General features: G+C 38.1%; 1 protein-coding gene across 2 annotated transcripts in view; it reads right to left on the bottom strand.

Moving 5' to 3' along the window:
* Positions 1–4,089: 4,089 nt before the first annotated feature.
* Positions 4,090–13,203, bottom strand: part of gal3st2 (galactose-3-O-sulfotransferase 2) — a 29,403-nt gene continuing 20,289 nt past the window's right edge. For both annotated transcript variants that reach the window (XM_067450199.1, XM_067450200.1), the window contains 2 exons: positions 11,759–12,401; positions 4,090–6,238 (listed from right to left, as the gene is read on the bottom strand). In XM_067450199.1, the coding sequence (XP_067306300.1) occupies positions 5,285–6,238; positions 11,759–12,401 (1,597 nt within the window). In that variant the 3' untranslated portion in view covers positions 4,090–5,284. The remainder of the gene's footprint in view (positions 6,239–11,758; positions 12,402–13,203) is intronic.

Consider the following 13,203-nt stretch of genomic DNA (forward strand, 5'->3'; position numbering starts at 1 on the left):
ACAAAAAAAACAGGCCTAATCTTATATTATAGTTATTACTAAAATCAGAGTGAAATGATAGGTGTAACGATTTAGAAGCATTAAAACCTAGTTTTAAGTCTAAACTTGACAAACTTGTACCTTAAATCGGATTGGTTTCTTAGAATAATGTTACAGGATCCAATCATGTTTTACTTGGTGAAATCACGCGTACCTTCAAATGTCTCCACAAGAGGGCGACACTCGCCACGAAAACACTCAAAAACTAAATAAAAGTTTTTTCCCCCCAATCATTGTGATGCATATTATACAAAACAGATTTGAACAGATATTGAACAGTTTTTAGCATACAGCAAGTTAGTAAAGGCTTATTAATAATTTATTATAGATGTATTCATTATTATTATTATTATTATTATTATTATTATTACCATTTTAATTTTTTGCTACTAGCGACATTTTTTAAATCAGGCAAATAATAATTTACTGTTTATATAATTTATAGAATGTATTATTATTGTTGTTGTTGTTGTGTATTTTTTTTTTTTTTAAAAAGACATTTGTAAACTGTGGAAAGTCTAAAGTGCATAGACTCCACAATCACTAGTAAATTATTAATATTAATTAATATTAATTATCGTCACTGTGTTTGTGTTGAGTTTAGGTTTCATGGAATTTGGGAATTTTAGGCCCTGTCGTCTCGTCCACACAAACACGGGTAGCCTATTTTCAAAAGCGTAGCTTAGATGAGTTTTTGGCTGTTCGTCCACATGCAGATACACAGTATCCGGTCACTGAAACCAAGCCTTTTTGAAACTCCTGCCAGGGTGAAGACTTTTAGAAACTCCGGTTGCAGTGTTGTGGTGGACAGTGAAATATTTTAGCCGATTTCCATAACCGTCAGTGTTTCCAATTCCCAGGCTTCTGATTGGCCAACATGGCTTACGGATAGGGTTATATTGCCATTGATTTGGCATACGCTTGACAGCGCTTCATAGGATGTTGTTGTGTTTTTATGTGGACCCTTTTCTATTTATTTATTTATTTTATTTTTTTACGGAGGAAAAACTACCATTGTATGTGTGGACTATAGGCCTTAAGCCCGATTTATACTTCTGCGTAGACTCTACACTATCGTAGTCTGTGGGAAACACCTCTTAGAGAAGGATTACTTTCAAACACAACAGCTCTTTGGCTTTTGGGCAAGTGACAAATCCACTGTTGCACAAGGCTGTACGTGGTTTTGATTCTTACTTAAGCCACTAAAAAAATCATTCCACTAGAAAATATGCGACCTCAGGGCAAAAGGCAGAGTTTATACTTGTTGTGTATTTGATGGAAACATAGATAATACACCAAGACAACCATCGTCAGATAATCATCTTTTATTAATAAATAAGAAACAGTTACAAACATAGCTTTCAGAGATTTGAAATAAGTTGCTGCACATTTAAAGTATTGCTCCCTAACAGTAAAGCAGGCTTTGAGATTAAAGCTCAGAGACTTTGGTTCAAATGATCTTTCATGAAGGCTGGTGAGTCATTCTGGGTAATGATCCATGATCCTCAGTAAGGCTGGTAAAACTTGGGAATTAGCATTAGCCCTTAGCATAAATCTGCCTTTCTTCGTTCAAATTGGCCTCAATTATGTATTGTGGTGTTGAAACACAGGGCAACTTTTTGATCAATGTTGCCGTCAATGGGCAACTGAGACACAGGACCCATGATGAATCTAAAGCATCCAGATTTGTTGGCTGTTCTCAATGGTAAAGGGCCATTGACAAAAGTTGCTCTGTGTATCATCACCTTAAGGTTTCAGTTAAATCCATTATAATACAGAACATTTACATTATTTATGGTTTCCACATTAAAGGTAAAGGCTTCATTAAAACACTATTTGGACGCTAGTTACACCACACTTAGTGTCAATGTGTTACATAATAAAACACCAAATATACTGTCATTTTTAAATAAGGATAGCCCACATTGACTTTTCAAGCAAAAAGTTTATGAAACAACATTAAGGCCCATTCACACCAAAAAAAACAATAATAATAATAACGATATTAGCGTCCAAATCAGTGCACAGTATAGTTTTTTATATTCCAAGCAAGATTAATCTGCCACTTTAAATGCTCAAGCTCTTAAAGCAGGGTAGATTTTGATTGGTTGTTTTTATCGTTCATTTCTCTGTGCCGTTATCATTATACTACTATTTTAGAATACTTTTTAGAACTATATCTTCGTCATCTTTATACTTATCGTTCTAGGTTTGAACTTAGGTGGTGGAGGTGTCCTTTAGGTTTTCAACGGCAGAACAATAGATTAAGACAAAATAAAAACATGTATTTGGACGTTTGCATCATGTTCATAGTTAATGTAATGTAGTCATAATACACTATTAAAAACCAAGGTTCTTCTATGGCTCCACAAAGAATCTTTTACATCTATGGAACCTTTCCATTATCCAAAAGGATCTTTCCAATTGAAAAAAGTTACCCAGATTATTAAGAATATTTAATAAAATCTTCACAACAATAAGGTACTTTTAAGAACTGTTATTTAAGAGAGGTTATTTTAAGAACTGTTCAACTTTTATTGCAGTGCTGCGGAAAACTGACTTTATATAAACCGCATTAACCAATTCATTCTGAGAAAAGTTCTGATGTAATTTTTTGCAGATTTGATATTTTTATCTAATACAATGAAATTCAAAAAATGTAGCTTATTTTGGGGATTTTTGTTTATAGGATATTAAAACGGAGACTGGAAAGTGAGACAAAGAGAAAATAGGATCAGAGCAGACAGCTCTTATTATTTGTCCTGAGCATGTGCACAAAATACCACAGCACTGACACACTCATGCATTTTTAAGTGTGTGTCCTTAGTGTCAAAATACTTTTAGAGGCCTGCATTTCTGAGACATTTCAGAAAGACACTGGAATGTTGCAAATAGCACTTTAAAAGAGAGAGAGAGAGATCCATTCAATGTATTTTGCGAGTCTGAAATTCATGATTCACGAGTCTGAAATTGTGAGTAACATATTTTCCACTTTCTCCAGTGTCATATTTAACAACAAATCAATTTAGAAAGCCACGTGATACAAAATAAATAGCTGGATTTTGAAAGATTATGTATATTTCCAAAGTTATATACAACATTGCTGTCACAGTTCAGTTTCTAGAGCTGTAACAAAAAAGAGCTGTTTGTCTGGATTTATCGTTTTGCAAAGGCCAAACACACACTTTCTCCATGTTATATAAATTTCTGGAATGGAAACCTGAACCATTGGTTTTAGGGAAATGGCAAAGTCATATTTAGCCAGTGTGGTACAGGAAGGTTTGCATTTTCCAAAACACATAAAACAGCTGCACAGGCTCTAAAAACAAAATGGAAAATCCTTTTCAAAAAAAGAAAATAAAGCTGAATAGAAAAAGCAATTAAGGAAACAAGACATGTTTACTTAGTCTTCTAAGACAATTAATCACACTTGATTGTTATTCTCTCTCAGCGAATAATTAAGTGATATTTTACGAGCCAAAAATATCAAGTATCAGGTGTGGTTTTGCTGGAGGACAAAGCATAAATACATCAATGGATGTCATTCATATGCAGAAACAATATGTTGGTAGGTTTACATTTATCCCAGCCACCTTACTAGCCATTATTTTGAAGCGAAGGGAGCGGCCACGAATGAGGTGTTTCTCCCTCATATCTGCTTCAAGGTCTTGATCAATTGTGGCATTTCTTTGTTTAGCATCAGTATTTCCATAAATTCTTGTATTTTAATAAATAACACATTTTTTAGACATACCATGTCATACCACGTCAAAAAAAACAAAACAAAAAAACTTTTACCTGCACCAGGTGATCTGCAAATGCGTAAAATTATATATATATATATATATATATATATATATATATATATATATATATATATATATATATATATATATATATTCCTACTTTTTATTGCAGATTATTCCACAAAATATTCCTTTTCCAATTGGCAGAAAAAAAAACACTTCATGCAAACATAAAAAGGTTTTGCGAAAATGACTCGTTTCCATTGACCGTATTTTCCATTGGAAACGCGTCTACTGTCATCATTCAGTAACGATACTGAAGCAGACCTTGCTTCATTTCAATACGGCATCACGGAACGTAATAATAACTTGTCAAACTTGTTTTTTTTTTTTCATTAAATTCATTAAAAGAACTGACTCTTTAGTTTCGGGTGCTAGCCTAAACCGACAGCACTATATATTTTTGATTCACTAAAAAGAACCTGCTCATTAAATTTATTTGTTTAACAACCAGATTAAACTGGCTGCATTATATGCTTTTGGTTCACTAAAAAAGAACCGTCTCATATGAGTCTTTGGTTTGTGAATCGAACACTGGTCCCGTACGTTTAATGTGTGCAGTCCTCAAGGAGGAACTTGTTCACAGCATTGAACCAATACATTTGAACTGAAAAGAACTGCAATTGTTTGTAAAGGTGATGGTGCAAAGGCTCCGTGGTGAACACAAAAGAACCGGACAAGGGGGCCCCGCTTCCTCTAACTCGCACTGGACCCCGTCCCAAGCTTGGGACAGCAGTGTGCGTTAGTCTGAGAAATTTTGCGTAATTTGATTCCAGTTATTTCAAACTGGAATCTATGTGATCAGGAGTCGATTCAGTGAGGCTGAAAATGCAGATTTCTCCCATGTTGCCAGACAGAAAGCATCTTGGTTTGAAAGTGACTTGTGTGTGAGCTATGCTCCAGACGTCGCTACACTAACAACAACAGCCAATGGACTTTTTTTGCCAGCAAAAACCTTCACGTGGCAAGCTCTGCGAGGCCGAGAGCTGTGGGAACAGAGCAAGGCCAGTGGAACGATTGCTAATGAGTGTCACCTCCTCACCACACCCGTCTCGAGTCTCACGTAAGGCGATCCGGGAGAAAAAATTAGGAGTGACGACAGTGAAGGACCAGGCTTGGACCATTTATTTAGCGTTTTATGTTTTATGCTGTTTATATGCGGCAGTAGTCCGTGAGGGGCTGCTGCTTAACTTTCACTTTTGCTGGTTGTTTATTTTGATATTAAAATTAAGGTGAACGATTTCTGACTGCTCCTTTAACTAAATCTGTTCTGCGTTCACATCATTGGTTTTATCTCATTTGGTTCCTTACGCATGTTTGAGTTTATGTGTTTTTTTGTGTGTGGTATGTTTATGAGTTTCATTTTTTCCCTTTATTTTATACTCTTTTGTTACACTGTGCACATCAAAATAGTCTCATCTCTCACTATGAACAACGTTTTAGCTAGGTTCAGCTGAAATTGCTGTATTTGTATTGTTATGCGAGGTATTATTTGTCACTGCTTTGTGCACGTTTGTCTCAATATTGCGCTTAACAGTTCTGTGTGTTGCAATGTTTCTGGAGGCTGCAATCTTTTTTGCAGCAACTGCACGTGCTGCCGCCAGCTGAGGGAACTGTTTGGTGTACAAGGCCGATGTGTACTGCAGTTCAGGTGTGATCAGCCGCTGACAGAGCTGACGAGTGTCATTATTTAACTCCAGTCGGAGGTTATAACCTTGAATAACTGCTGCACCATACTGAAACGGCTTTAATGATGAATCCTTGACCTGCCCAGGATCCACTGCCCCTCCTCCCTGTAAGCACATTTGCTCAAGCTTCATCCTCTTTGCCCTCAGAAGCTCTACTTCCCGTTGGAGCTTCGTTTGCCCAAGTGTAGATTCTATGCGTTTCCAGAAAGTGGCATTAAAGTACTGGTACAATCGCCAGTCTAGTGAATTCCACTGTTTTATCCGCTCTGCTGTCTCTGCGCTCAAGGGTCGGCGAGAGTGTTCACTGCGACTGTTGAGGCGGAAAGACGAAACATCATCTAGAGACCAGCAGAGGACGTGTTTTAGAAGCACCAGTGATTCATCGAAATACTCTGAGATGAGGATCAGTTGAAAGTCACGCTCCACGGTAGCGATAACCTCTGAACTACGCTTGGCCAGCTCTGAGGCGGTCTCAGGTGCTCTATTATCCAGACCAAAGTCAAAGGTTAAGATGTTACGTGCATATTGGTTACCAGGCACAGAAGCATTGTAGCTCAGCCCATCCTGGTTAAAGAACTCTTCGAGGCTTTTGACAACACGGAATGCTGGGATAGCTTTGTAGTAAACAAACAGGGATTCCATCATTGCCACAGGATTCCGAAGAATTGAGAAGAAGAATGTGTTCTCAGGCATCAACTTTCTCACCTAAATGTCAGAAACATATAAAGACAATATGAACTTATGGATAGTACGTTTTTTTGTTTTGTTTGTGTTTTTATTTCCAACACAGTTTATGACTAACCTACCAATAAAATAAATCTACAATTTGATGAAATTTTGCCCTCTCAAATAAAAATTTTGCCTTTGTCTCAGATTCGACTAAAGCAGTTCCATCACAGAATGCAATCAGTGCTTGGTCATCTAAATCAGTGGTTCCCAAACCTGTCCTGGAGGACCCCCAGCACTGCACATTTTGCATGTTTCCCTCATCAGACACACCTGATCCAACTCATCAGCTCATTAGTAGAGATGGCAAGACCTGAAGTGGGTGTGTCTGATTAGGGAGACATACAAAATGTGCAGTGCTGGGGGTCCTCCAGGACAGGTTTGGGAACCACTGATCTAAATCATTTGGATCTACACCTGCATACCTCCATCGAGCACTGGGTTCTTCGTCTTCCTCTTGAAAATTAAAATACTCAGTTGTTTCAAATGAGCTTGCTAAGTGGTATACGCACATTCATGATTGCATTCACACCACAGCAAGTCTTGACAAAATTGCAAACTTAGGGTGCATTCACACTTGTCATGTTTGATTCGATTAAAACGAACCCTGGTGCGGTTGCTCGGTTAGTGCGGTTCATTTGAACATATGTGAATGCTGCCATCCGAACCCTGGTGCACACCAAACAAGCGGACCGAGACCGCTAAAAAGATGGGTCTCGGTCCGCTTCCAAACGAACTCTGGTGCGGTTCGATTTATATATGAACGCAACACGGACCAAAGACATGTAAACGGACCAAAAACCGGACGTAATGTCACAAGATGAGACGCATAATCCAGCTGATTTGAAGACGCGGAATGATCGGTGTACGTTATCCAAAATGAGTAACTTTAACGTTAGAGGGCAAACGTGGAGCAACGAGGAAGAGCCTCATCAATATTTGGTCAGACGAGCATGTTTCGAAAATGCTAGAAAAAACACACAAAAAGCATACCTGGCTCTTCTCATCAAAGTTCCTGTGTTGCCCATTATTAGCAGGTACAGACGACAGAACGGCCGTCTCTTTTCTGCACAACGGAGGAAATCCTTCTGCTGTTTTGAATGTTTTGAACATTTTATGAGCTCTTCATGAGTTCTCAGCGGGTAAGAATAATGCCACATGTACACGCATAAAATGATCACGTTTAATCCAGCACACAGCGTTTTGAACATTTCATGAGGTCTTCATGAGTTCTCTGGTAAAAAATAATGCCATATGTACACGCATAAAATGCCAGCGCGTGTAATCCGCACACAGCATTGTTTTAAATGTTCGGTAAGCGAGCTCCTTCGTCATTTAAGCCGACCAATCAGGTTGTGAGCGTCTCCCTGTGCCTTTGGTTCGGTAACTTTAGGTTCGCTGTTAAAAATGCCCGTGTGAACGCTAAGCGGACCAGGACTATTATTTTGTGTTTTTTGGTCCGGACCAAACGAACCAAACTAACCGAACTACAAGTGTGAACGCACCCTTATTCACCTCAAAAAGGTGCATTATGGTAAATGTTTAACCAACTAAATATAAGGCCAAATTAATATAACATTATACATTCAGAATACAAATAAAAAGTGAAATCAAACGATAAAGCTTGTTAATTCATAGTTTATAAACTGTAGTCAATAGATTAAACTAAATATAAAAATAGTGAGTTCTTTATTCATTGTTACTATAATTAACAAATTATTGTTTAATTAGCTCATATGTAAATAGTTATTTAAATATATAATGCTTTGTTAACAATTTAATAAAAGTAAATAGCTAATCACTTTAGATTAGGTCTCAGAAAATGGCATTAAGTGCTTTAAACCAACCTTTATTAGATATTAAGGTAACACTTTAGGGACCAGTTCTTGTTATTTTTATTTACTTATAAGCATGCATATTACTAGGATATTGGCTCTTTATTAGTACTGAAAAAGCACATATTAATGCCTTATTCTGCATGACTATATTCTACATCCCTTACTCCTACCCAATACCAAAACTATACCGTGCAACCAGAAAGAATCCACAGTGCTTTACTTCTTCCACACTTTCATGTTACAGCGTTATTCTAAAATGGATTTAATTCATTAATTTTCCCTCAATTCTACAAACACAATGACAATGTTTGAAATCTTTGCACGTGTATTAAACATAAAACGCCAAAATCACATGAAAACAAGTATAGAGGGAATGCACGTGACGTCACCGTCAGCTGGAGCGACTGCGATTACGCCCCGCTGAGTGGCAAATAGACTGAGAGGCAGTATTGGTTTACAGCGTGAATGCAGAGAAAACACACAAAACCAGGCCCGCGCCAGAGGAGGGGGTAGGGGAGGCTTGTCCACGGACCCGTTGGACATCGCTGCTCCGCGCTAGAGACAAACTTGATAATAGCTTGTAATTTTCTCACTCAAACCATAGCCAACCTGCTGCTGCTTCTGCTTTTAGAGGGAAACGCTGCCCATAACTGCTTGTCAAGTATATGTAATCCTCTGTAAGGAATTCGTAATAATAGCATATCACTAGCGAAAAGAAGCTAGCAAATGATCCAGTGTATATGTGTATTTTTACTCGTCAAATGATTACATTTCCTATGTGTTTTCGCCTCAGTGAGTAATGTAGCCAATCACAGACATGTTTGTAGATATCTACAATGCAGTTGGCCAATCACAGGTGTTGAACTTGGAATCCACTCACCGCATCACACACTCTCGAGTGTTTGTCCAAGCGCGTCTCTATAAGTGCAGACATCTTGAAAATAGGATATTTATTGGGTTACACTATTTCGATAGTCCACTTTAGACATTCTACTAACTATAAATAACTTTGCAACTACATGTCAGCTAACTGTCATTAGAGTATTAGTAGACTGTCAGTAGACTGATAGGTTATGGTTAGGTGTTAGGGTTCGGGTTTGTAGAATAAGTTGTATTGTAGTTGCCAAGTTGCTTATAGTCAGTAGAATGTCTGTTGGGGGACTGACAAAAAGTTTTAGTAAATATGAATCAGACAGTCTACTAATACTCTAATGACAGTTAGTTGACATGTAGTTGCAAAGTTACTTATAGTTAGTAGAATGTCTAAAGTGGACCATCGAAATAAAGTGTTACCATTTATTGTATACCAGCTTCACTTCGGAAATCTGTGAGATTGCGTTTATTGAATGAGTGACAGCTTTTAGTGATTACACTCGGTGCGCTGTCTGGCCAATATAATTATTGTTTATTTTTTATTAATAGGTCTATAATATATTCAGAATTGGAATACAACTTTTGTTTTCCATTCGTGACAAGCAACCACCTACACGCATCAATAGACTGACCCATCCACATATACATGCAGGATTCACCTGAAAAATGTGATGACTGATCAGATATAAATAATCATGTCGAAATCAGGCTCATAATAATGTCAGGAAAACACGATTCCTGACTGCGTGTCATTATCCATGGATCACTGAATCTTTGGTAAGTTGTAAGGAACACTATATCGAGCCTAACCTTTATTTTAAACTAATAACCGTTTGCTCTACTCGCGTTTTCCTCTATTAACTTGTCACGCAGCAGCTCTTCTGTCACTCAGCCCCGGGGCGTGTTCCGGCGGGGAAAGTGACGATGCATTCCCTCTATTCACTGCCTTTTTTTCAGCAGCAGAAACTGTGAGACTAGTCAGGATCGAAACTGCCCAAAAACAGGTGTGCCAAGCAGACTTGAGGCTGTAATTGGTGCCAGAGGTGCTTCAACAAAGTAATGAGTAAAGGCATGTGATTTGTGCGTTTTTATCGTTGATACATTTGCAAAGATATATATATATATATATATATATATATATATATATATATATATATATATATATATATATATATATATATATATATATATATATATATATATATATAGATATATATATAGATATACACACACACACACACACACCAATCAGGCATAACAGTTTAAGTGAATAACACTCATCATGGCACGTTAGTGCGTGGGATAATTTAGGCAACAAGTGAAGTTAATGTGTTAGAAGCAGAAAAAAAATTGGCAAGCATAAGGATTTGAGCGAGTTTGACAAGGGCCAAATTGTGATGGCTAGACAATTGGGTCAGAGCATCTCGAAAACTGCAGCTCTTGTGGGGTGTTCACAGTCTACAGTGGTCAGTGTCTATCAAAAGTGGTCGTGAACCGGCGACAGGCTCATGGGTGGCCAAGGCTCATTGATGCGTGTGAGAAGTGAGGCTGGTCCATGTGGTTTGATCAAACAGACAAGCTACTCTAGCTCAAATTGCTCAAGAAGTGAATGCAGGTTCTAATAGAAAGGTGTTATAATACACATTGCAACGCAGTTCGTTGCATATGGGGCTGCATAGCCACAGACCAGTCAGGGTGCCCATGCTGACCCCTGTCCACTGCCGAAAGCGCCAACAGTGGGCACGTAAGCATCAGCGCTGGACCACAGAGCAATTGAAGGTGGTGGCCTGGATGGCAAGGTGTGGGGGCATCCCTTACCTGGGGATCACATGGCACCAGGATACACTATGGGAAGAAGGCAAGCCGGTGGAGGAAGTTTGATGCTTTGGGCAATGTTCTGCTGGGAAACCTTGGGTCCTGCCATCTATGTGGATGTTACTTTGACACGTATCACCTACCTAAAAATTGTTGTAGACCATGTACACCCGTTCATGAAAACGGTATTCCCTGGTGGCGGTGGCCTCTTTCAGCAGGATAATGTGTCCTGCCACAAAGCAAAAATTGTTCAGGAATGTTTTAAGTAGAACAACAATTTCGAGGTTTTGACATGGTCTCCAAACTTCCCAGATCTCAATCCAATCGAGCATCTGTGGGATGTGCTGAACAAACAAGTCAGATCCATGGAGGCCCCACCACGCAACTTACAGGACTTAACAGATCTGCTGCTAACATCTTGGTTCTAGATACCACAGCACACCTTCAGGGGTCTAGTGGAGTCCATGCCTCAATGGGTCAGGGCTGCTTTGGCAAAAGGAGGTCCGACACAATATTAAGAACAGGTCATAATATTATGATTGATTGGTGTATAATGTATATATAATAAAGTGCTGTATATGTATATATAAAAAGCCATTACTTTTTATTTGGAATCTCTGTTCTCTTGCATCAATAGGTTAAAATCTCACATAACGCTATTTTTTTATTTATTTAAATATTTAAAAATAGCCATATGCACTGCATATGTTTTTACATTGTACTGCAAAAAACAGACCGACTCCAAATAAAATGCAATGACTACATTCTCTCCATTTATTAATCCATATTTATATTATATTATGAAATATTTATTTTACAAATTTTTCCCTCCAATCCACAGCATTCTAGGGCTTCTGTTCAAACCCTTCACTATTAATACCACAAATCATTTTATTCATCTAATCCTGTAACAACTTTAGGTTGCATGCTTTGGTACATCTCTCACTTGGAAGTAATGTGCTCTCAGACTAACCTCTTGTGAGCTGAACCTCATATGATTGCACAGAATGTGGAACTCTTTCACGCTGCGAGTCCTGACACCCTCCACAAAGTGCGCTGCAAAGAATGCTGGGTAAAATAACTGGCTGTGCATGTTCAGTGGCAAGGCAAATGTCAAGTTATGGGTGTCCCCATAACGATAGAGAATGTTCAATATAGTGCTGCTGGCAGTCTTGTGCGTCTTGAGGAAGACAACGTGGTTTTTGGGTTGACAGGTGACAGCTTCTGATTTTACTGTATATTTATCAGAATCAGAGAGTGGTGGTTTTTGAATTTCAGGGCTATTTTTGGTGATAATCGGCTGCTGAACTCCTTTAGCCACTTCTTCGTCAAGCAAGAGTTTGTTTGCCTCTATTGCTGGAACTGCTTTGGTAATGCTAGAAAGTTTTTTTCTTGCAACCTCCGAGACTTGGTTCCTCTCCCCTTCTGAACCCGGGTTTACGCTCTCGTCTCTTCCCTGCATGAAACGGTGCTGGTTGACTGGCCCCTCAACAATGGCTGCTGAGACAGACCAACGTTTTCCTAGGTTTTCCCAGTCGTTGTGTCTCACAGGGCTAGAGATGTCTGCAGAAATTCTGACAAGCTGTTCACTTACAAGTTTCAAATCCTTGGAGCTCCTGAGAGGGGGAGAGAGTAAATCAGATATTGACCCAAATAAAACCTACACAAATCAGTAATATTTAATGCCCTATATATTGTTTTTAATGGACATATCATTCATTTCAAGCTATTAAATCTGAGTTGAAAAGTCTCCATCTGTTTAAGGCTAAATCTTTTTCTCTACACTGTGGCCTTCTGTCCACATTGAGACACCGTTTCAATGAGTAAAAAATGCAGCTGCTAAATAACTGCCACAAACTGGGTCTTTTAATCATATTACTCCAGGTTTAGCTTTATTACATTGGTTACCAGTTCATTACCATGTTGATTTTAAGATATTATCAATGACATATAAGCACCTCATGGTTTGGTCCCTAAGTATTTAGCTGACCTTATGAAACCTTAACCTTCTTCTACTCATGGTTTATTGGAATGGTTTATAAGATCCAGATATTGAACAAAAGGTGACAGAGCTTTTACAGTGAAGGCTCCACTGGTGTGAAATAGCCCGCCAGTGGTTGATGTTTGTTTTTTAAGTCATTTAAAACTTTACTTACTTTTATTACTTTGTGACTTATTACTTTGTGCGTGTTTCGGGCCTTTAGTCTTATGTAGCATTTTGTGTTTGTTTTATTACACATGCTGGTTTGTATTTTTTGTAAAGCTCTTCATGCCTTTTTTACCTTTTGTAAAGCACTTTGTGCTATGTAGCTTTAAAAGTGCTATATAAATAAAGTTTATTATTATCAGTGTTGGGAATGTTACTTTGGAAATGTTATCGGTTACAGATTACAATTTACTCTTTTCTACTTATTTTTT

Source organism: Pseudorasbora parva, chromosome 8 (genome assembly GCF_024679245.1).
Source record: "Pseudorasbora parva isolate DD20220531a chromosome 8, ASM2467924v1, whole genome shotgun sequence".
In the NCBI taxonomy this organism is placed as follows: domain Eukaryota; kingdom Metazoa; phylum Chordata; class Actinopteri; order Cypriniformes; family Gobionidae; genus Pseudorasbora; species Pseudorasbora parva.